We start from the raw sequence: 25458 nt of genomic DNA, 5'->3' as shown, positions 1-25458 counted from the left end.
AAGGCGGTATTTGCCTCTGGTCTTCAAGTAACTTGATCCAATCGAAACCTGATGCCTGGAGAGGGGTGCCTGTTCCTTAGCCTCCAAGGACTATTCTAATTTTTTATATAAAGTGACATTTCTTTCCTCTTATTCCTTTCCCCCAGAAATGCTCTTTGATTTCATTTGCATGTATGTGTGTGTGTGAGGATGTCCCTTCAAGAAAACCTCTTCTGCCATGAAAAAAAGTGAGGGAAAAGGGAAGGACACTGCATAGAGAAAAGAGACCTAGACAGTCCCATTGGAAGGTGCGAGCCGATCAGAGGTGAGGCTGGGATAGAACCACAGGCAGGACTGAAGGGGATGGTGGGAGTCTTAGGGAGTCCAGGCTATCTCGTGGTAACAAACAAAAACCAAGCTTTCTTATGCTTGTTCAGTGTAGACCAGGCAGCCACCTTCCACGCAATGGCTTGGACCCAGGCCCCTTGCATGACGTGGCTCCACTTCTTAGAGTCCCTCACTTCCTGTCACATCAATTCCATCCATTTTCTATTGGCTAAAACCAGTCGCATGGCCCCAACTACATGGAAAAAGAGCTGAGAAAGGTAGCTTTTCTATTGGCCCATGTATTAGTCAGGGTTCTCCAGAGAAACAGACCAATAAGAGCTACACACACACACACACACACACACACACACACACACGGATTTATTATAAGGCATTGGCTCATGCAATTATGGAGGCTGACAAATCCCAAGGTCTGAGTCATCAGACTGGAGACCCAGGACTGCTGATGGCATCTGAAGGATGGGAAAAAAAATCCAAATGTCCCAGGTCAAAAGCAGTCAGGCAGAAGGAATTCCTCCATACTTGTGGGAGGGTGAGCCTATTCACACCTTCACCTGATTGGACGAGGCCCACACACATTAGGGAGGATAATCTGCTTTACTCAGGCTACTGATTCAAATGTTAATCTTATCCAGAAAACCATCCCAGACGCACACAGAATAATATTGGACCAAACATCTGGTCACCTCTGCGCCCAGTCAGGTTGACACATAAAATTGACCAGGACGGCCCAGGAGGAAAATGAGAGAGTTTGGTGAGCACACAGCATGTTCGGGCACAGAGAAGGGCTGGATGGCAGGGAAGGCTGGTTTCATGTAGAGGAATAGTGATCTGTGGTGGGACAGTACCCTGAAGGGGGAACACATCCTTGAGTGGCCCTCTCAACTCCAGGCCCATGAAAGCCTTGGAGGAGAGGAACACACAGCAGAGACCCCAGGTGTTCTGTCAGGGCTGGGCCTGGGGGCTCCTACCTTCCTGTCATGGGAGACCTTAGCCAGAGCATTTTGTCCATTTGACAGTTTATTAGATCCTGTGACACAGGTAGGACTTGAAGAGTTGCCCATAAACTTGAAGAGTTTCCTGGCTCCCCAGGAAAGCCTTGGGAGGGACTCTTTTTATGTGGCAAAGCTGCATGCTCACTCCTGAGGGGTAAGCCTGACCCCATATTCCCAGGAAACCTAAAGAGCACGTTCCTCAGGGAGGAGGCCGGGACTTGAGGAAGGGGAGCTGGAACCCCAGGAGATTTGGCATGGATGTGGCAGCAAAAGTCAAAGACAACACAGATTAAATCGTCAGACACACCAACACGTAGTAACCTATGGCCCCAGGCTCTTCCCCTTTGTATCTCGTTTGTCCGGGCCAATGGAGCAGACATTGTCTGACAGTTTGACATTGATGGTCACATCATTTATTCAAACAAGAAAACATTGCATAGTGAGAACACATCTTTTATTGGGAAGAAATCAAGCAAGGCATGGCCTATCAGGGCCTGTGCAGATCCTCGTGGGCAGGTGGGACATCAGGGGCAGAAATGACTGGGTGAAGAGCAGAAGTAATGGAAGAAATGATCCACAGGGGAGGTGGACCAGAAGAATGGGGAAATGAGATGGGAAGACGATGAGAATAGAAAAGGCGGTGACAGAATTTGGAAAGGGAGAAGATGGTGGAGGAGAGGAGGGAGACTGGAGGCTGGGGTCAGGGAGGAGACGGCACAGAGAAAGAGACTGGGCCAGAGCTGGCTCTGCTCGAGCACGGGGGGAGACCAGTGCAGGTGGCGAATAAGAATACGGGCCTATGTGTGTCTATGTATGTGTGTTGGAAAAGAACGAGGAGATGTAAAATAAAATATTAACTGTAGTTTTAAAAAAAGTTAATTTGAAAATCCTTGTGGACCCTTCAATAGCACACTTCCTGCCATCCCGTGTAGACAGAGATCCTGTCTTGATTAGCAGCATGGTTGCTGATGAAGGCAAGTCCCAGCTGTCTTGAAGTTTCACTCTTGAGTTAGAAGAGCTTGTCTTGGGTCCATAGGAGGCCAAGAACGATGGGCACCATGACCATTAGCCATGTTGCAATCCAAGCTACTCCAGAGGATCTGGCTGAAAGAGCAAGAAAACCAAAAGCTTAGGTGCCTTGACTTCAGGGAAGGAAGGACTGCTTCCCCTCTCCATTTCTCCACCCCACATCCCATCTGTACGAAGAGGGGAAAAGAGAAGGAAGGGGAAGACTGGTAGGAAGGGAAGGGGAGAGAAGGAATAAGAACAGAAGGGAGGGCGGAGAAGACAGGAGAGAAAGCAGAAAAGAAAAAGAAAAAGGGAATGAGTGATACAGTAGGGAAGGGAAATTAGGGGTGCTTTTCTAGGATGATTTGGGTGGCTAAGAAGTGACAGTATTGGTTTAGCCCTTCCAAAAAAGGGGCTTTATTATTGTTTTCATCCCCTTTGTAGGTGAGCAGTCACCCTCTTTGATAAAGGATGGGGACTGTGACTCTTCTTTGCTCTGGATCTCAGGATGTGGTGTTCATATGAAGGTGGTCTCACGGTCAGACACTGAACTGTCACATAGGGTCTGTGGTGGCAGGAGAGACTAGGAGAAGTGTGACCGGTCAAGTGGGAAGAATAAAGAAGAGCGTACAGTTTCCATAATCCGTGTGTGGGAACAGGGGTGAAGAAATCAGCGAAGGTGGGACAGTAGACTGGGTCCAGGGAGACTGTGAAAGAGCAGTGTCTCTGGAGGCCATGGTCCCTGATGACTGGCATGACAGGGAACCAAGGTAAATGTGGCCACCACAGGCATGAGTTATTCTGGAAGGGTATAGATAGGTGTACTCCGGGGTGTGGAAAGTACAAGACCCACAATGTTGGGGATAGTAATCTAAATTTATTGAGGGGTCCCCCAAACCCCTAATGTCTCCAGAGTTGAAGAAACTGGTTCTAATTTAAGTACCACTGGAGACCTGTCAGGCACTGTTCTAGGTAAGCTGTCGGTACTGTCTCGTTTAGTCCTCATAGCAGCATAAGGATTACTGTTCCATCTGTTGTTTAAGAAGGATACAACCTGGAGAAGGACATGACTTGGAGAAGCCAAGCCGCTTGCTTAGCTATCAAGTGACAATCCCAGGATTAAGCCCACGTACCTGACTCTAAAACCTGTGAGCTTAGTGCCTGATCCCGGCTACCCCACTACAGGTCCTGTGTAGGCCTGACAGAGGGCCGGCAGTCATGCTCAGGCGAGTGGGTCCTCCCAGGAGACAGAGAAATCTGAAACATGAAACCCAGATTCTGTCTTTCTAAAGAGCAGAGAGTCTCTGCTTTAGGGTGAGGCCCGCACTCCTGTCACTACTTGTTCTTTCTTGTGCTCATCTACTTGTCCTTCTTTCCTTTGCTGGTTTAGGCCGTCTGCCAGAAACCCCTTCGTGCGCCTGTTCAACTGCGTCTGCTCCGCTCTCCCACTTGGGCTTTTCCCCTGCTCCACCGGGACAGCTCCGATTGTCCTACAATTCCCCGGGCCTCGGACTCCAGGACCGTGCACTGTCCGAGCGGGGTGGGAGCGCCAGCCACCCTTTGCAGGCGAACACAGTGAGCTCCGCAAACACCAGGTGAGCTTGCTGAGAGATGGTGGCGGGTCCCGCTGCAGAACCCGGGTCTCTCGGGTCTCTCGGATGCCTTTGGGATCCTCCATCCGAGCGGGAGGCCGAATAGGATCCCCACATCCTTCTTCACTTCATCCAAAAGAAAGCTAGTTACCCTATGCCCACCGCCCCACCCCCAGGAGTATTTCTTACCTAGTTGACAAGGTAAGGTGAAATAGACAGTGTCATTCTTGCTGCTCACGGGATTGCTGACTTCGCAGGTGTAAGACGTGGAGTGGTTTTCTGAATTAACGGTGACTTCGAGCATAAAACTCTGGGGCCCTTTTGCTAAGACTCTTGAGTTCCCGTACCAGGTGTAGGTTATGGACTGGTCCGGGATCTTACATGACAGCTGCAGATGACAGAAATTGTTCACTTCCTGTTTCTTCTGGATTTCTATGTTAGGTTGAGGTACAGGATCTGAAGATGAGGAGGATGTCGTAAGATGAGACAATGGGTTTGTGCATTTATGAGGCAGTTATGCTTTGAACCTTGAGCCAACAAAATACAAACGGAGTTAGGGAGGGACACTGAGTGCGGCAGAAAGTGGTGTCATGGAGAAGGCTCCCTACAGGGGGAGCCAGTGAGCAGCTTTGACGTCTGGAGGTTCAGACTGGAAGGGCTACTCCTTGCGGGTGAAGCTAAAATGGATCCAGGAGGGGGAGCCATGCACCCAGAAACAAAGTGGGGTTATGACTATCTGCGCGGGCCAGAAAGAGCAGCAAAGATCTCCCAGGGTCGGACTTGGTATCCCAACTGTCTGAGCCACATGAGGCTCCTTCTCCAGCACCGGCCCAGTTGGCACCATGGTCCGCATGTCCATCAAGAGCTCTGGGTTCAGATTCAGCAAGAGTCCTGGGGGAAGAGGTACTACCCTGCACACGGCAGAGCCCTCTCCTGGATTCTGGAAGAGCTACGGAGAAGAGCCTCCTGGAACCCCCAGCACACCTGAGCCACGATGAACAGCACTGTGTCTGTTAACTTTGCAACCTCGGGGTTTAGAACAGTGCATAGCACATCGGAATTTGTAAGTATCTGATGAAAGGATGGGTGGATGGAACAGTTATGAGGTACAAAGGACAGAACAGTCACTTTGGATGACTGGCATGACAGGGAACCAAGGTAAATGTGGCCACCACAGGCATGAGTTATTCTGGAAGGGTATAGATAGGTGTACTCCGGGGTGTGGAAAGTACAAGACCCACAATGTTGGGGATAGTAATCTAAATTTATTGAGGGGTCCCCCAAGCCCCTAATGTCTCCGGAGTTGAAGAAACTGGAGTGAAACCTGCCTGGGTCTTGGCCTTGGCTCTCACGGAGTGACATAATCAAGATAATTAACCCCTTGAACCTCCTGCTCATGGGTAAACTGACTGTACCTCGTAGCCCAATGGTAGTGAGATAAAATGGCATTGTCCATGGGGAAGTACTTCTTGCAGGACGCAAGTGTTTCCTCTGCATGTCGGAGGTCACCTTATCATCACCGCGGGCATCCTGCCACCAGATGGGATGAAAGGTAATCCCAGCATCGGCTCCTTCCTCTGCCAGGGTCACCTTTTCTGAAACCCTCTGGGCCTTTTCATTCTGGCCATGGGTAAAACACCCGCACAATCAGTGCTGCTCTGGTTGCCAAAGGATTAAAGGTGCCAAGAATTGACCAGATCAGAGCTTGCCTCTGGCTGCAAGTGTGTAGGGGCAATGGGAGCTCTGTCTGCCTGGCTTCCTGAACTCTAGACCCACCTCCTATGTGAAACCCCCTGAGACTGCTGGACTTCCCCCTGCATGCTCGAACTGAGCAATTTTCATACTATTTTTCGCCACTTCCTGTGGTCTAGCCTCTTGTCTTACATCTTCCACATTTCACACGGGGAGCAGCACGCACTGGGTGCTTTGTGGGTGGGGGTCATTGAGCCAGCCGGGGTAGTCTTGGAGCCATCAGAAATTCAGGGGTGGTGCTGAAAGACCAGCTTTCTGCTAATCCCATCCTGAGGGTCTTACGTCCAGGCAGGTGTACTTACCTCGTCACACCAGCTTGTGGAATTTAAAATATTCAGAAATGTTGCAAGCCGATTGTGAAACGATTCGTAAATTGGAGATGGCTGTGGTGGGAGTATTTACCACACAGATTGGTAAATGATACAAATTTGGGCTTTTCTTAACACCCCGTAAGAGACTTTGAATCTTTTCCTGTTCCCAGCACCTCCCGAATTTTCAGGCCATGTGACTTGGAGGAAGTTCGTGAGAAGAGGCTCCAGCCTCTTAGAACAGGAACCCCTGAGTTGGGGGGTTGTATATACGCTCTTCATTTACACTGTTTTGGGGAAGAAAGATGACAGATATATTCTGAGTATTTCCTAGAGATTTTGTATTTGTATTTTTGGTAATTATCTGGTAGAAGGAAACTGCATGATAAAAGGTTCGGGAAAAAACCCTTGTTTTCATGTTTGATGTTTCACTCCTATTATCTACTTTGATCCTCATTAACACCCTAAAAGGAAGATATAATTATCTTCATAATATGAGGGCCCTGAGGCTCTCAGATAGACACCTGTCTTGGATGTCTGCCCACCCCGCTTCTTTAATTTTTGCCGACCTCAGCACCATCGAGGCCTCCCCAGGAACCATGTTTCTGCCTTAAAATCTGACCCTTTGGGCCATAAATATTTCAATCAATACACGTACCAGAACCAAGTTGGCTTGATCAGTTTCTCTCTTTAAATTTCTCTTTAAATTCTGGGATTTAAACCAGGAGTTACAAAAGTCTAGGCTTTGAGAGGTCAAGTCATGTATGTGGCCGGGATCAAAAGAGGCACAGTCCACGGACTTCTGAGGCTGGGGACTCTGGGGTGGCCCTGGTTCTCCTTGTTCCTCCTGTTCAGCCCTTCCTAACTCTTCTCGGTTCCTTGAATTGCTTTCAATAGTTCTAGTTTCTTTAATAGACTCTTTTTTCTATTCTTTCTTTCTTTTTTTTTTTTTTTTTTTTTTTTTGCTAAATTTACATCGAACTGGCTTCTGTTACTTGCCACCAAATGAAACTTACCTAATATGGGCACAGAGATGTTAAGATCTTTCTCCAAGGTCACACAGCTAGGAAGTGAGCTAGCAACCAAGGTTTTTAACCCAGGTCTGTCTGATTTCAAGTATAATATCCTAGTCCTTATTCCACACATACCGATTAGGCTAGAGCTATGAGTGGAAGTTTTTGTCCCATCCATTTTGAAAAATAAAAGACCTCCTCTAACAGCTCCTGCCCCATCCTGTGTCTCTTGTAACTTTTTCCTTAAGCCTGATGAAGTCTGTGTTCAGGTATATTATTAAGATCAGCTCAGAACTGCTTTGCATTGACCACAGGAGAGCATGAAAAGAATAGAGAGGAAATAATTTCTACGGTTTTCCTGCTCTTCACATCTCAGACTCACTAAGGTCAGAAGAACTTTTAAATGTCCCAAGGCTATCAATTTGAGTTCAGCTGACCCCGGCTCACTCCCCAGAGGAAATGGCTCCAGGAGAAATGAATGAAGCCTGTCCTGAGGTTTTTCTGTGCTCCTCCCAGAGAGAGCCCCCATGAACCCTAGGAAACCTCCCAGCGGTCCATCCGGGGCCCTGGAGGGGGATTCCCCAAACTCACCAAACACCTCCAGTGAGATATGCCACTCCTCCTCTTTCCCAGACTCCTTCAACACTCTGAGGATGTAGGTGCTGCTGTCCTCTTTCTGGACATTAACGATGGACAGTGCTTGGTTTCCATTAAGACTGACCCTGTTCTTAAACTTAGAATTGAATAAGTTAATCTTGTTCAACTCCCATTCTAGAATCTTCTGATGGACACTGTAAAGCCAGGTGAGTTGTTCGTAGTTGGTAGACAAATTGGAGATTTGCAGACTCACGTTGCTGCCAGAGATGGCGGTCACCTGATATTTCGAACAACCTGTCAATGAGAGTGAGAGCCATCTTAGAGAGGGCAGAGGGGCCCAGCAGCCAGAGCGTCTGCCTGAGCTGATGGGACAGAAGAGAGAAGAGGTTTCTGCTTGGAACCAGTAAGTATGGTCTTCACCAGACGGCCTGGCCTCTGATCAGGAATTCAGTGGAAGTTGGAGCTTGAGGGTGGGTATGGGGATAGGGCATGTTGCTGATAATCCTTCTAGTTCTGCCCCAGAGGATGAAGAAAAAGGACACTGACGCCGGCCCCGACTCTCTCCCTTGCGCTGGTACCAGTAGCTTTTCAAATAAAATGATGACAAGTCACGTCCTCTGTCCGGGCTTGCGCTCCCTGTCGCTTCAGTCTACTTCTCTAGCAGTGAGCAGGAAGCAGAGAAGGAGCACAGTTTGAAGTGAATGGGCACCAGAGCTATTCAGCGGCAAAGTATTAGAGAAGCATGAAGGCATTGCAGGAATAAAAATAGTAGGCTATTTTCCTGGCATTTGTAATTTTTGTAGTATGTCTCAGCTTTTTAAAATTTGTGCTACATTGCGGTTTCTTTTCTCATTCTAACTAAATTCACTTTTGTTCCTATTTGTGTTGCTGTTCTGTTCTTTTCTCACGAGGGTGCCCAAACCTTGTTTGGTTAAGGCAAGGAAAAGAAAAGATGGCAGCAAGGAAGATGCAAGGTGAAGGGAGGTGTGTTGACGCCTTGTGGAGGGAGAAGAACAAGGGAGGCGGATAGAGTTAGGTATCTATATATAGGCTGAGAAAGAACCATAGAAAGAAGCTACCAGTAGAGGAAAAAAGAAATATGACCTATATTACTCTGGCCTCACCTACTGTCACGCAAAACCTCAGTCATATTGTTCAACATCATATGTACACCCGGCTGTTCACGTTCCACAAATCCGGCATTTCCAAAAGAATTCTCTTCAACCGATAAAAGATTGAAAAGGAATAGAAAGAAAAAAAAAAGATTGAAAATGCCTGTGTCCCCAGGGCTTTCAAGTTTCTATTTATTAATCCTTCCTGCTATCCGTCTCTGCCTAGTGCTCACTCAGACATACTCACGCTTTCATTGTCACAGTGCTTCTGATTGGCCTACTCCACACATTGTCATCTCTGTGACGTAATCAATTTGGTGCCAGTAACGGTCTTTGAAGAACCACTATGTGCCTGGCACCGCGTGAGGCGAGGCTCTGGCATCTGCGGGGCAGACGGGGGCTCTAGCCTCTTGGAGCATGCAGCCCCGCACGACATTCTCTTCAGGATTTTAAAACCACCAGACATATATTCTAGACTTGTTTTCCATGTGAGTTAATAGAAGTAGTGACAATCGACAGCCTAGATCAGTGTTTTTCAAGGTTGGCACTATTTTTTTTTTAAAGATCATATTTATTTATTCGACAGAGAGAGAGACAGCCAGCGAGAGAGGGAGCACAAGCAGGGGGAGTGGGAGAGGAAGAAGCAGGCTCCCAGTGGAGGAGCCTGACGTGGGGCTCGATCCCATAACGCCGGGATCACGCCCTGAGCCGAAGGCAGACGCTTGACCGCTGTGCCACCCAGGCGCCCCATCAAGGTTGGCACTATTGACATTTTAGGCCAGGTAGTTCTCTGTTGTGGGAGCTGTCCTTGTACATTGTAGGATTTTCAGCAGCATTCCTGGCCTCTGCCCACTAGAGACCAGTAGCACTTCTCCAGATGTGACAATCAAAATGTCTCCAGATATGGCCCATATCCCACCCCCAATTCTGGCTGAGAACTACCGGCCTAAGTCATCTTTGGCAGACTCGCCAGTAAGTGTCAGACATATGCTCAGGAAGATAGCACAACTCACAATGAACCCCCTCTTTATTTCTCAGTAAGAAGTGATAGCCAACCACCAGAACGATCTTTTGGGAATCAGTACACATAGGTAGTGAAGAAGAGAGGAAGGAAAGATACAACATCCTGTGCGTGTCTGTATCTTAGCAACCCTGTTATACTGAAATGATCTGTGTATGTCTCCTACCTGCTTCTATCACCAGACTATAAGCTTCCTAAAGACAAGAAATGAGTCCTATGAGTCTATTCATTTTCCATTATAGTGTGATAGTTCAGAGCATGGGTTCTGAAATCAGACTGCTTCGGTTCAAATCCTGGCTCTACCACTTGCTAGCCATGTAACCTTGAGCATGTGACCTAACCTCTCTGTCTTTGTTTTAGTTATTATCTCATAGAGTTTGTAATGGTTAAGTCTATGTGTCAACTCGACTGGGCTAAGGGTTGCCCAGATAGCTGGTAAAACATTATTTCTGGATGTGTCTGTGAGAATGTTTCTGGAAGAAATTAGCTTTTGAATTGGTAAACTGAGTAAAGAGGATCACCCTTACCAATGTGGTGGACACCAGAATCCATTGAGGGCCCAAAAAGAACAAAAATGGCAGAGGAAGGACAGATTTACTCTTTGCTTAAGCTGGGACATCCATCTTCACCTACCCTTGGACATTAGTGTTCTTGGTTCTTGGGCCTTGGACTTGGAAGGGACTTACACCCTTGGGTCTCCTGGTTCTCAGGCCTGCAGATTTGGACTGGAACTCCACTATTGGCTTCCCTGTGCCACCAGCTTGTAGATGGCAGGTTTGGGACTTCTCCATACAGAGAAGTACACAATATGGGTTATGCTTCCATAATTGCATGAGACAATCCCTCATAATAAACCTGTTTCTATATATTTATATATAGACTATTTACTCTGTTTCTCTGAAGAACTCTAATACAGAGTTACATTAATAAAACGTTTAGAATATAACTTAATACAAATAATCAATACAAGTAAAGTTTAGCTTAGAATAATACTTGGAAGATTAGTAAGCATTCAATAAATGTCATGTATTGTTTTATTATTGCCTACATTATTGTCTGTATCCATAACACCTAGTGCTATGCCTAAGTTAAGATGTTTAACAACTGCCGTTGAACTCATTTTGTTATACCAAAACAGTGGTAAAATAAGGACTACACTAATGATATATTTTTTAGAAATGGATGTTCATATATGAATCTGAAAGACTGAAGAATGTGAAACAAGGGGCCTAAAATCCAAAAAATTGTAGCAGCTCCTGAATCAGCTTTCACTTGTAGTCTACTGGTCTAAAACTAAAGGATGTCAGTATGCACAAGAGATAACACAAAACCAGGTCACTGGCCTAGGACATGTGGTGATGAGAAAGAGGTCCCAGCATCTCTATCAGAACAGACAACTTCCCTAAAGCTTCCTTGGGGCTGGAGAAAGAAGGATGCATGCAATGAGAAAGAATGAAGAATACACAGCACATAGACTTATGATCCAGGACCAGTTATACCCTGCATCCTTTCTCCTTGTGAGAACGGAGTCTGCTTTATAAGGACAGAGAGGTCATGTTTGGCAAGGGTATTCCCAAGATGCTCAGAAGAACTTCAGAATTCAGCGTGAGGGGCAGGGAGAAACTACAGCAGACACCTAGCCACTAATTTTGTAAGCTTTCTCAAAGGCAAAGACAACATCTTGCTCAATTTTGAGTCCCCACAATACTCGATTGACATTTAGGATTTAGTAGACGATGAATGAATGGATGACAGTGACAAAATGTATATGTAAGTGCTCCCAGTCTTCTTCTTTTCATGACCTCCTGCTAGCCAAAAAGGTTTTTCATATTTTTACTTTCCACTCAGCTTCTCCCTCTTGTTTACTTCTTAAGACCAGTTTGGACTGATGCGACAGGAAGGAAAGGAAGAAATAAGCAAATACCAAGGCCACTCAAGCTGGTTTAGGAAATAGGGGTGTTAGCAAATTGGGGTTCAAAAGAGTAAGACTGTCTGGGTAGCAGATGGATGGGATGGTTTGAGAGGACTTGAGAAGAGGACAGGAAAGGTGGGTGTAGGAAGTGTTGCTGTAGTTTATATATTGGATTTCCTTTAACATCTTTTGAAAGACTGTAAGTAGAAAATTAAGTTACTATTTAGTTACTTGTGACCAATGAACTGTGTTTCTTTTTTTTTTCTTTTTTTTTTTTTTTAAGATTTTATTTATTTATTCGACAGAGATAGAGACAGCCAGCGAGAGAGGGAACACAAGCAGGGGGAGTGGGAGAGGAAGAAGCAGGCTCATAGCGGAGGAGCCTGATGTGGGGCTCGATCCCAGAACGCCGGGATCACACCCTGAGCCGAAGGCAGACGCTTAACCGCTGTGCCACCCAGGCGCCCCTGAACTGTGTTTCTTAAATATAAATATGTGCCCAAACTGCCCTGTGGAACCCTGTGTAATGGCTGGATCCTGATAATGGTAAATGAATAAAATCAATAATAAACGAATAAAAGATGACTGGACAAAGCAAGCAGAGGAGCAGTGGAAGAGGTGCCCAGGAAGTCTCAAAAAAAACCCAACAACATAAAAATGTGTTGACTATGGCATTCAAGTTTTCAGATATCGAAAGTCAATGCAAAGCAATTAAACCCTGCAATACCAACCCGGCAGCCTCAGAAGGGCGGAGGTCGAGCTTGAAAACAGAAAATGGAAGGAAGAATTTTGTTTTGAATTATCTAATGAAAGGGTAGCCTGGAAAAGCAACATAAACCTGAAGATAGAAGCAGTAGAAAGAATGCTTGTCTGACCATTTAAAAAGGGATAAAAGATATTGTCATCTTCTGAAATAATTCTATAATTCATTCACAAGTTTAAGAAAAAGTATGTATTAATTTTACAAATATAGATCGCAAAATTAATGCAGAAATGAAGTAATACAATTTGGGCTATCAAGATGGTGGTTTAGTCTGCTAATTGTCTACTAAATTCAGATAAATTGATATCTTTCTTATCTATAATATATTTATGGGTTTTTTTTTTCATTTTTGAAGTAAATGGACAACATCTTGATTTGCCTTCCTAACAATTGCTTATGTTCGAAGGCAGGAGAAGTAACTGCAAAGAAAGTTAATTCTAACAGGAAGAAGTATTCAGTTATGTGTCCGCACGCATGGGATAAAGTTACTGTGTTTACGTGCAGTTTACAATAAAAAATAAAGCAGTTTTTCCTGTGCCTAGCCATGTTTCCTGTCTGTAGAAAAGCAAAACTGAAATGGGGAAGGAGGGAAACAGATCAAAGAAAGAGATCATTTCATACCAAAGAGTCTACCCAGGAAAGTGAAAGAGGTACTGAAGAGGAAGTTCTCATCACTCTAAAATCAAGTCACATGGCTTCTAAAACCACTAAGGAAGAAAAGACGTGAGTTTTAAAGATACTAATATGGAGTTACCAAGAGCCCTCTGCTGAGAGCAACCATTTAACCAACTTGTACAACCTTTTAAGGAAGTAATTTTTAAAACTGAAGTATAATGGACATACATTATAGCAGTTTCAGGCGTACACCATAATAATTCGACGTCTGTATACATTGTAAAACGGTCACCACGATAAGTCTAGTTTGATGACTTTCTGTAGTGTTATGCTTAGATTCCCTTCTCACCATCTTTTGTGGATCTATTATAGATTTTTGCATTGTGGTTAACCATGAGGCTCACATATGACAGGCAATATATATATCGGTCTACTTTAAGTGGCTAGCAAGTTAAGTTTGAATGCATTCTAAGACCCTGCAGTTTTACTTCCCTCTACCACATTTTATGTTGTTGATATCCCATTTTACGTCTTTTTATTTTGTGCATCTCTTAACTCATTATTGCAGTTATTGCAGTTACAGTTATGTTTTTACTACTTTTCTAACCTTCATAGTAACTTTGTAATTGATTATTCCACTACTTTTACTATATAGTTACCTTTACCAGGAGACTTTTACTTTCATATGTTTTCTTCAGCTTAAAGAAGTCCCTTTAACATTTCTTTTAGGACTGGTTTAGTGGAGGAGTACTCCTTTAGCTTTTGCTTGTTGGAAAACTCTTTACCTCTCCTTCAATTCTGAATGGTAATCTTGTTGGGTAGAGTATTCTTGGTTGGAAGTTTCTTACTTTCAGTGCTTTGATTATGCCACTCCCTCCTGGCATGCAAGTTTCCACTGAGAAATCTGCTGATAGCTCTATGGGTGTTCCCTTGTATGTAACTAGTTGTTTGTTTTTTTCTTGCTGGGTTTAGGATTCTCTCTTTAACTTTTGACATGTTAATGTCTTGTTGTGAGTCTTTCTATGTTTATCTTATTTGGAAATCTCTTTAATTCCTGGATCTGATGTGTGTTTCCTTTCCCAGGTTAGAAAAGTTTTCAGTCATTATTTCTTCAAAGAAGTGTTCTGCCCCTTTCTCTCTCTCTTCTCCTACTGGGAGCCCCACGATGCAAATGTTATTCCACTTGACATTTTTCCGTGGGTCCCTTAAGCTATCTTCACTTTCTAAAAATTCTTTTTTCTTTTTGTTGCTCTGCTTATGTAGTCGTAGATTTGTGTCCATGGAAGGAGATGAGTTCAAGATCCTACTATGCTACCATCTTGAACTGCCTTCTATCTTAAGGAAGTAATTTGGCAATAGATATCAGGACCCCAGATCTTTTCATGGGTGGCAAGAGTACTGTTTCCTGAGATGAGAAGACTAATGAGTTTACTAGGCCAGATTGCAATGGGTCAAGAACTCAATGGAAGGCGAGGGAGAGGAGACAACAAAAGTACTCTTTTTAGACATTTCAATGTGAACGGGAGGGAAACTGGCAGGGCATTGTGTACAGGGACATGGAAGGTAGAAAGAGGTTTTTGGTTTTATTCTTTAGTTGTATTTAAGAAGGAAAAAGACAAGCTATGATAGGTCAAGGGAAGGAGCCAGAGGAGAGGGAGACATGGAAGAGAAAGAAGGTGACCAATGGCACTGGGCTAGAGGAAGTTTAGAGCAGAGTTAATGGCCCAGGTCTTGCCTGGAAGGGGAGACACTTCATGCTTTGAGGGAAAAGAGAAGGAGGAAAAGACAGTTAGGGATGTAAAGAAGTTTGTAGTTTAGAGGTGTTTGGCAACAAGTTGAGAGGCTTTCTGCCTAATGATCTCCAGTCCCCATTTTTTCAGTGAAATAGGAGGCAAATTGTTTGCTGAGATCCCAGCTTGACTGAAACAATGATTCACAGTTTCCTCCCTCCCTCCCTTTTTCCTTCCCTCCATCTATCCATCCATCCATACACACATACATATGTACATCAATTTATTCATTTATTCACTCTCCTAATAAATGTAGAATAAGCACTTACTATGGACTAGATTCTGAGGTAGGCACCCCGCATAGAATGAAAGAGGCACAGCTCCTTACCTTAGGGAGCTTCCATTCTAGTGGATACAGACAATTAATCAGATTATTCCACTATTGGTGATAAGTGTTAGGATAAGGAAAATATGGAATACTAAGGGAACACATCACTTGAATTTAGGGATCAGGAGTGGCTTCCACAGAAAGTGTGAATCGGAATTAGTATAAGTAGAAATTAGCCAGGAAAAGATGAGGACTGGGAGTAATCAACGTTCCGACTAGAGGAGAAGAAAAGTATCAAGCACTCAGAGACCACAAAAGCAAGATCCATTCAAGGAAGTGGAAGTAGTGCAGTTGATCAGAACATCAACTGGGGGAAGGGAGGAAGTGGCCACATGACCTAGTGCAAGCTTATGCTCAGTGTCTGCTGTCACTCTTGTCCACTATGGTGACCACTGATGAGTATTTAAAAGAAGAGTAAAATAAACAGATAACCACTTTAGAAAATTCATGCCAATGGTAGTATGGTAAATACTAGGCAGAGAGAAGAACTGAGTTTAAAAAAAAAAAAAAAAGAGCTTTTAAGCAGGATAAGAAACTATCGTAGTCTTTGGATGAGAGAAAATGATGTCTTGATTGAGAATAGGTAGTTTGATCTGCCAGCAGAGGTGAATGGAATTAGATATATTTGAGAGACTTTTCGAAGGTGTAAGTAATAGGACTTACTCATCGGACATGACAGGTGAGGAAAAGAAAGGAGGTGAGAATGGCTTCCAGAATTCTGGCTTCAGTAATTGGACAGAGAGATGTCATTTACTGAGAAGGAAATTGGACATAGAGATGTCATTTATTGAGAAACCAAACAGCAGAGGAACACCCTCCCCTTGGTCATGGCCTCAGTAAGTAGAAGACAGCAGAAGTATGACTCATAAAGTGAGGTTAGAAAAGACCATGTTGCGTTTGCCTACTTCTCTCAAGATAGTCACCCCGGGAGGTTTGGCGGCCATGTTAGAAGATCAGGCATACAGCTATTGTAGTATTACTCAGCCTAGGCACCAGTCACACGAGTGAAGAAACCTCAGAGACGACCCTAAGCCCCACCATGATGTACCCCATGATATTACATGAGGCGTCCCAAGGTGCTGAGCACAGCCCACCCCCTCATTTGTGCACAAAATAAGTGATTATTATTTTAAGCTGCAGAGTTGTGGTGGCTTATTACACAGCAATAGATAGCCAGAACAAAGACGATGAATTAGATTTTGGTCCTATGTTTGGATAATCTGGAGATGTGTAAAAGGCAGTTAAAAATTCAGATCTGGGGGTAAAGAGAGAGCTGTGGGCTCTGAAGTTTACTTTGGGCTCTTATCGGTCTCAGACTGTGTGTGTTACATTTGCAAAGCAATTCCACATTCTTTATTTGATTTGATCCTCATAATAATCCCTTGAAAAAATGGGAAGCATATTATTATACCCATTATAGAGTTGAGAAAGCAGAGGCCCAAAAAGCTTTTATGATTTGTAGAAAATCCCATAGCTTGGAACTCAGATAAAACAAAGGTCTTCTGATTCCAGTGCATGCTGCTTCCGCTGCACTCTGCTAAGTGCTATGGGCAGACGGGGAAGATGCCCAGCACTGGAGGGTACTTGATATCAGAGAGCTAATTTCCTCCTCGAGCCTGAGGAGGGATGAAAGAGGAGACTTAAAAATGTTTCTCAAATTTTTCCACAAAAGTATCCCTTACCAGGGAGGAGAGAACTACTTTGTTCCCGGGAAGACCTAGACATACAGCCCAAAAGAAAGTTCTTTGAAGTCATTCATTCATATATTTAACAATTATTTATTGCACCCAGGCTATGTTCCAGGCACTCTGCTAACTTCAGCACTGTACATGGTCTCTGTCCTCATGTCCTCTCGAGGAGACAAATAATCAAACAAGCAACTCACCAATCACAAGCTGGAAGCTTACAGAAGGAAGTCACATAAAAATGGAAGCCTACAGAAGAGGCAGAGGGAGAGGACGGTGCAGTGAATCTTGGGCAGAAGGAGAAACTTAGCTGTAACAGAGAAAGCACCTGCTTCAAGGCAAACAGCAAAGTTAAATGTAAATGGTATGATTAATAGGGGAAGTTACAAACTGGGGATAAGATGATCATTTGTGGACATAATCTATGCCAAAGAGATTCAAACACGTTGCCCTTGTGGCTAAGAAAGTCCTGAAATATTCCAGTTCTCTTAGCAGCACTATCTTTCCCAAAAGCTGGATTAATATGTCCCATCAGCCCCCACTCCCAGGGCCGTATCAGTGTTCTGAGTTGAGTCAGCCCCACGGAGCCCATACAGCTACGAAAGCCCTGAAGACATGGTGTCTCTAGACTACACAGCCATCAGCCAGATCCCAAGTCCTGCCACCCTGAGAAGTCTTGCGGGAGTGACAACAGGGTGTGGCTAAGCATGTGTTGGTTCCCGGTGCTTGTTCATTTTTACTCTTTTTTTCCCCCCATAGTGGTGAGCACTAAAGCCTTTGACATGAAAAAGACCTGAGTATCTCTTAGGGGAAATAGTGAGAAAGGCAGTAGCTGAACTCCCCCTTCTCCGCTGACCTGGGAAGAAAGGTACTGGAAGGTGACCGGCGGTAACAGAAAGGAAAGTTAACTCGGTCCCTGGGTACATGAGGGGGACCGAACAGCCCAGGGCAGGGGAATGACCCTTAACGCTTAACAACTAGATGCTGGGGGCTCCTTTGACATTGAGGCGCCTCGGGTCTCTGCTCAGACCCTCATTCAGAGACCCTAGAGAAAGCAATCCTCTCCCAGCATTCTTTCCCACAATTTAGATCTCTCTTTGGGACAACGACAACATCATTTACCTTTGTTCAGGACACAACCCCTTGCATAGACAGAGGTGTCAAGAAGGCCTCTGGGAGCACAGTGTACCGAGCAGAAAATGGGGCAGCTGTCAAGGGGAGCTTCCTCTCATTTAAAATGCGAAACAAAACAACACATCTTCCAGACCACAAAGCGTGGAACACAATCTGAGGGGCCTACTTTCCCATCTCCCTCAGGTCTTGTTTTTGTCATGAGCCCTTGGGAAAAGAGAGAGGTTGATTCTCCAAGGCTCAGGAAGATTCCCCAACGCGCCACAGCCCTCCTAGCAGCATAGAAGTGTCTGCTGTCTGGAGAGCACGCTCCACGTTCAGGACTCAGCCTCACCCTATTCCCCCTTCCCCGTCTCACCCGTGCCTTCAATACACAGTCACAGGCACACAACTTGTGTAAAGTACCTTGAGTGCTGGTTGCCAGGAGCAAATGAAGCAGGAATAGAAGTTCCAGAGCCAGACACCACCTTTGGAAGCACATGTTACTTCCCAGGAGCGCTGGAGACAGGCCAGAACCAGGCTAGAGAGAGAGCGAGGGCTCCAGAGCCCTTGAAATCACGGCCCAAAGTTAGAGAAAAAGTTGTTGACCTTTTCGACACTCAGCAGTTCATGGGTGGAGCTCAGAAACAGGAAGCCCCCGTATCTGAGGGCACCACGGAAGCAAAATGAAATTAGCTATTTTGTTTGAATGTGAATTTGGTTCTGTTTTCTGGAGAGAGGATGCATAGCTTCTAGCGGATTCTCAGAGGGCTCAGTGCTCAGGAAAAATTAAAGACCAAAAGAAGAGAAAAGAAAAGATTCAAATCCCCTGTGAGAGAATATCTGGTTTTGGTTTCCCAGGCAGGAGTCACCCTGATTAATTCAGAAGTTAAAATTAGTAGGTACCCCATAAAACCTGCAGGGGAATTCTGGCCTGAGCCAACCCGAAGTCATGAGAGGGTCATATGTAAGTGTCATTTAGCAGAAAATCTAGGCAATCACATCTCCCATGCCCTAGTCCCACCCTCGGTCTCCTCCTCCTTTATGATAAAGTCACGGCCTACCCACTGAACATTAGCAGAAAAAGCAAGATTACTTGGCCCAAAAGAATGGATTTCCCTGGCTTGTGGTCTAAGAAATTTCAGGCCCATCCCTCTTGAATCTAAATGAATTATTTGCCCACCTAAGTCACTTTGGGAACCCATAAGGCAAGCCATGGTCCCTAATACAGCGTATTTGTAGCTGTTTTTTAATTGGAGACATTTCTGATTCAACATAGAGAAGCCCAATACAAACATTGCTCTCCTCAATTTGTGAACTCCTGTGATAGAAGTACTTACCCTTCCCCAAAAATGGGCATGGGGAAACTGAGTCAGCTCAGTGCCGTAAACTGCACAGGACCTCGCATTCACTGGAACACGTCGGAGCCCAGTGAGGAGAGAAGGGCAGGCATTATTGCCTGCGCTTTAGAACTGAATCTCAGAGTCAGACCAAGGTTCAGCTCAATCCACCCCAGTCTTCAGCGCTGCCCCCAACGAGGGCTACCGAAAATCTTTGGACTAGAAGAGAAGACAGGAGTAGAAGGAGCTAAGTTGCAATGGAGTTAGCTAGGGAAGATTTTAAAGAAAATTATAAACCGAAAGCAGGAGGAGGAGGAGGAAGAGGCAGAGTCACAAGGGCAGAGAAAGAGAAAAGGAAGGAAGTGAAGTAAACTGTGGGTGAGCTTTATTCAGACCCTGACTCCTCCAGGGAGTTTTCAAAAGGGCTTCAAAAGGGTTGCTGCCCAGGGAAGTATTTGAGTAACAACACTCCGACCAGAGAGGGGGCCGCTACTCTTGCAGGCTGGCCTCTCGCTGGCTCCAGTAGGGGGCAGCACAACACTGCGGGTGTGGGAGAAGGCTCCAGCCTGTTCGAGCCCCAGGCCGACTGAAAGCGCCGGGCTCTGGGAACAATACCCTGGGGGCAGCCCTAACATTTAAGAGGTGAGCAGAACAAAAGGACCCTAAAAAGGAAAATGAGAAGGATCCATCAGGTAGTCTAGGAGGAAGTGATGTTTCAAAAAACTGTACCCAGATTCGCAGAAAGTGTATGTATCCATTGCATTTTTTTCTTCTTTTTTTCTGTTTTTATTTTTATTTGCATTTACTTTATGCAGAATTGATTCCCGGGCCATAAGTTTTTTTTCCTTCAGTTTCTTCTGGGACAGCTTTTCGTTCTGTGCAACCGCCTTTTCTTGTTAAGGAGTAATCTGCTCTTTTTCAGTTAAGGATCATCTCGATGTGGCAGGGAGCGCTCATGTGTGGGTGAGTCCGACCATGAGCCCTGTAAGTTCTGTGCCTTGGGGGCTCTGTTCGCCTGGATGTGCTCAATGACCAGAGAATCGACATCTAAACCCTTGAAGTTCAGCATTAGTCTCTGCGTTTTTCAGCCTGTGCAGTAAAAATTCAGTGCTCTTCCTGGGCCACCGACCCTGTGTCCAGCCCCACCGTTTGGCCGGGCACACCTCCCAATGCCGCTATTGTAGGACCGGAATGGCACACATTGCTTCTGCAAAGCAACATCCTTTAGATACTTGGTGGCTTTTCGGAGATGCGTACCCCTGATGGCCTGGGCAGTTTCATGTGTGTTCTTAAAGTGAACACGAAGATTTGAACCTCTTGATTTGCATGATTTTGTAGGGTTTTCTGGGTCAAGAGAATTTCAGACATTCTCAGAGATCACCTCAAGCCGCTTAGGGGAAAAGCTATCTGTTGCATTTAGTAATTGTGTGGTCACTAGTGACCTTAATCTTGGTAAGAGCCATTTTGGTGGAAGCAGAGGTCAGAGTCTCCTCTCCTCTTTTCCTTTCTTCTCCTTCCCTATAGCTATTAGATATTTCTCAAGCTCTCCGTCATTTCTGAAGATGTGGAAATGAAAGCTACGCTCTTGCCTGCTCGTACGCAGCTCACAATCTTGTGTTAAAACGTGGTTGTGAAATGGGGAATTACGGGGCCGCATGGAAGGACCACCCAACACAACTGTGTGGTCATGGGAGGCTGCTGGGAGACAGTGAAGAGGTGTGACTCCTTTGAGGAGTAAGGGAAGTGTGTTACATAAGCAAGATGAATGGGATCACATCGCAGAAGCCGGAGAACTTGGCTAGTTCAGGAAACTGAGGATACTTTGTGTGTCAGGAATAAAAGGAAAGGAAAGGAAACCGGGTCCAGCCATGAGGCTTTGGTGTGTGCAGTTAAGAGTTTGGATTTCAGCCTGACCCTTTTCAAGGGGAGACACGTAAAGGATTGGGAGCAGATGGCTGATCCGCTTCATTCCCCAGGCCAGAGAGAAAGCTCATGAGGAGGAGGAGACTAGAAGCAAGATGTTACAAGAACCCAGCTACGCAATAATGAGGGTTCAGCAACAGCAGCGGGGAATGACGGAATGAGTCAAAACCAGCAGACCCCGATACTTGGTTTTGTGTGGGAGAGGTGGAAATGGGAAAAGAAAAAGCCTGCTTGCTGCCTTGGGTGACCAAATCAGTGGGGGGGGGGGGGGGGGAACATGAGGGATAATCTCAGTTTGGGATGTGTTAAGATTAAGATGTCTAAAACAGACTTGAGTATGTGGATCTGGGTCTCAAGAAAAGACCTGCGCTGCGTACCAGATACATGAATAGTCAGCCCACAAATTGGTTGAAGTCATACCACGTACAGGAAGGATCTCTCTTGGGAAGAATATGTAAAGTGAAATAGGGATTGAGCAGGAAGTCCCCATGTCTTAGCTCATCAGACTACTCTCACAAAAATACCAAAGACTGGGAAGCTTGAACAACAAACATTTACTTCTCACATTCTGAAGGCCGGGAAGTCCAAGGTCAAGGCACCAGCGGATTGAGCATCTGGGGAGGGCCCACTCACTAGTTCATAGATGGCCCTCTTCTCACTATGTCTTTGTGTGGTGGAAAGAAGGAGAGAGCTCTCTGGGCCCTCTTTTAAAGGACACTAATCCTATTCATGAGGACCCCACCCTCATGACCCAACCATCTCCTAAAAGCCACCTCCCAATACCATCACATTAGGGATTAGGTTTCAACATGTGAATTGGCGGGGCAGGGCGCGAGTAGCAGGGACGACCCCAGGCACAAACCTTCACTCAATAGCACCCTGGTAATACCAACATTTAAGGAATGGTAAAGGAAGAGGCATTTACAAAGATCTGCTAGAAAACTGGGAAGAAAATTAGAGCATTTTAAAGGAAGTTAATAGCAAATGAGAAAATTCGAAGAACTGAGGTGTTCACAACATCAAATGCTACAGAAATGAAACGGAATGACGGTTACAGTGATTTGTCTATTGCAAAGTACACAAACGGGTAAATTATAGAATGAGAATAAGAAAATGCCCAATACACAAGAAAAATGCACATTCATTCTAGGAATCGGGGAAATGGGAATTAAACAAATAATGATAATATTTCCTATTAAATTGGAAAAAAATAACTTGTTAGATTCCAGTGATGAAAAAATTAGGGGAAACCAGACATAATGTTTATGGGAACATAAATTGTGCAGTCTTTTTGGAGGGAAATTTGGTGTTTCCTGTCAAAATTTTAACTAATACCCTTGGTACTTTGTTCTACTTGTAATAATCTATATACAAACATACTGGCACAACGGCACAAGGATAAATGAAACGTAAAATGATGTTCATTACAACATAATTTATGGGTTATTTATACATCATTTATAATGAAAGAAGTTGGAAATAACTTACAAATACCAACCAATAGGAAGATGGATGAAAAATTATGGTATAAACACGTTCCTGGGAAAATATGGAACCATAATACAGAATGAGACGGAACAGAATGTATCAATCTTTTTTTTTAAGATTTTATTTATTTATTTGACAGAGAGAGAGACAGCCAGCGAGAGAGGGAACACAGCAGGGGGAGTGGAAGAGGAAGAAGCAGGCTCCCAGCGGAGGAGCCCGATGTGGGGCTTGATCCCAGAGCACCAGGATTACGCCCTGAGCCGAAGGCAGACGCTTAACGACTGCGCCACCCAGGCGCCCCCAGAATGTATCAATCTAAAAGGAATGTCTATGATATATTGTTGAGGAAAAAAAATTGTAGATAAATGTATATGATAGACTCCTGTTTTTGTTAAAATCTGTGCATGTGGACAGAGTTGTGTGTTATATAGTTTATACAAATACAAAAAAAATTTTAAATAATTTACATAAAACTGGAAACTAGTGTCTAACTCAGGGATGGGGTGGGAAATTTAGTAAAGCTTTTACCCTTTATTATTTGATTTTTTACAATAAATATTCTTATTCTGTGTTCTTATTCCCATTTGTTACTATATATTCAAAAGGAATAAAGTCTCCATTGGATTTAATAAATCATCAGTTTCAAATGAATCATGGAAGAAAATCTGTTTGCATTGAGTAGAGAAATAAATGAGAAGTGAAGAAGTGGGTACATGAAATCTAAACATTTTTTTTAATTTTTTAAATTTTTTTTAAATTTTCTTCTAAATTTTAAGTGTTGTGTTTTTTTTTCAAATTTTTATCTAAAGTCTAGTTAGTTAACATATAGTGAAATAGGGGCGCCTGGGTGGCACAGCGGTTAAGCGTCTGCCTTCGGCTCAGGGCGTGATCCCGGCGATCTGGGATCGAGCCCCACATCAGGCTCTTCTGCTATGAGCCTGCTCTCCTCTCCCACTCCCCCTGCTTGTGTTCCCTCTCTCGCTGGCTGTCTCTATCTCTGTCGAATAAATAAATAAAATCTTTAAAAAAAAAAAAACATATAGTGAAATATTGGTTTTGGGAGTAGAATTTAGTGATTCATCACTTACTTACAACACCCAGTGCTCATCCTAACAAGTGCTCTCCTTAATCCCCATCACCTGCCTACCTCCATCGCCACCCTACGTTGGTGTCCTACAGTCACTGCCCCACCACACCCAAGGGCAAGGTTCATGGTGAGAAAACCAAGATAGACCTACAGAGAAGGACCACAGTGTGTCTGCTAAACCCCATCGGCAAAGCCAGAAACCAAGCCAGAAAGATTTGAGAGGAGATCTCTAAAGAGAGGAGAGAAGATCCCCAAAGCTGATGCTGAAATCGTGGAAATACCTGCCGAGGAGATGGCAAAGAGACCAGGCACAGGAGGCTGAGGGCTGAAGACCTTACATGAGGTACGTGTGGTTTTGATATGTGGAGACTTCTGTGACTGTACTGTTCGAAATTCTGTTTTTCATTAAGTTTCACAAAAAGACAGTTTTAAGTTCTTTTATTTATTTTTTTAAAAAGATTTTATTTATTTATTCGACAGAGAGAGAGCGACAGCCAGTGAGAGAGGGAACACAAGCAGGGGGAGTGGGAGAGGAAGAAGCAGGCTCATAGCGGAGGAGCCTGATGTGGGGCTCGATCCCATAACGCCAGGATCACACCCTGAGCTGAAGGCAGACACTTGACCGCTGTGCCACCCAGGCATCCCTGTTTTAAGTTCTTTTAAAGCTGTGTTGTCAACATGCTTCATTATTTTTGGGTCAAAGAAGCAGATTGGAATGGGGGAAACAGCTTTCCCTTCTAGTTCCCTAATTGGAAGAGCTCTTTGGTTCCCAAGAAGAGAGATTCCCTAATATTAACAGACATCAGCCATATGGCACAAACATATTGTCATGTAGGGAAACTAATTTTTGTAATGTTCTCTTCTCCCTTCAACCCAAAAATCCCTCCCAAATCCAAAGTATTAGACACCCGAATGAGGGAATCTAGCCCTTCCAGTGACAATATCAAAAGGACATCACTCAAGCTGTGATTCCCTTTTTAGACTGTGGAAACTGAGAACTCTGAACCTTTTGTTTTAGACTGAGCCAAAATTAGATGCTTGGAATTTTCAGCCCCCTTCCTCCATTCTCCAGAGAGGGAAGAGGGGCTGGAAACAGAGTTAATAATTGACTATGTCTGCATGATAAAGTCTCCATAAAAATCTCAATATTATGGGGTTCCAGGAGCTTCCAGGTTGGTGACACACCCCCAACTCCAAGGAGTTAAGACCTTCCCAGACCTTGCCCAATATATTTCTTCACCTGGCTACTCATCTGTATCCTCTATGATACCCTTTCTTATACAATACACTGGTAAACATACGTAAGTGTTTCCCTGAATTCTGGGAGTTGTTCTAGCAAATAACCAAATCCATGGGGAAAGGTCATCGGAACCTCCAATTTGTAGACAAGCTGGACAGAAGTGGGTAACCTAAGGACCTGCTACTTAGAGTTGGTGTCTGAAGTAGGGAACATCCTCATGAAGCTGAGCCTTTTAAACTGTGGGGCCAACACTAATTCCAATTAGTGTCAGATTGGAATTTAATTGTAGGACACCCGGCTGGTACCCCAGAGAATTGGTTGGTGTGGGGGAAATGCCCACATACCTGTTATCAGAAGAGTTGAGTGTGGTAACACTGTGAATGTAAAGGGAAGACATGGGAGGAAGAGTGGGTTCTTCCCACTCACAGCCGACTTATCTTTTCCTTCTATGT

At 44.6% G+C, this 25458-nt stretch overlaps 1 protein-coding gene across 1 annotated transcript; it reads right to left on the bottom strand.

Annotated features, from left to right (window-relative positions):
• Nucleotides 1-1761: 1761 nt before the first annotated feature.
• On the bottom strand, nt 1762-18579 carry CD48 (CD48 molecule). Its single transcript, XM_026487435.4, has 4 exons — nt 18355-18579; nt 7587-7886; nt 4112-4378; nt 1762-2426 (listed from the first exon to the last, which is right to left on the bottom strand). The coding sequence occupies exons 1-4, from the start codon at nt 18428-18430 to the stop codon at nt 2332-2334; spliced, it is 738 nt and encodes a 245-aa protein (XP_026343220.2). The 5' UTR covers nt 18431-18579; the 3' UTR covers nt 1762-2331.
• Nucleotides 18580-25458: the final 6879 nt, after the last annotated feature.

The sequence above is a fragment of the Ursus arctos genome, unplaced genomic scaffold, assembly GCF_023065955.2.
Source record: "Ursus arctos isolate Adak ecotype North America unplaced genomic scaffold, UrsArc2.0 scaffold_2, whole genome shotgun sequence".
Lineage (NCBI taxonomy): Eukaryota > Metazoa > Chordata > Mammalia > Carnivora > Ursidae > Ursus > Ursus arctos.
The sequence above is the reverse complement of the archived record's forward strand: the minus strand, read 5'-3'. Positions and strand labels throughout refer to the sequence as shown.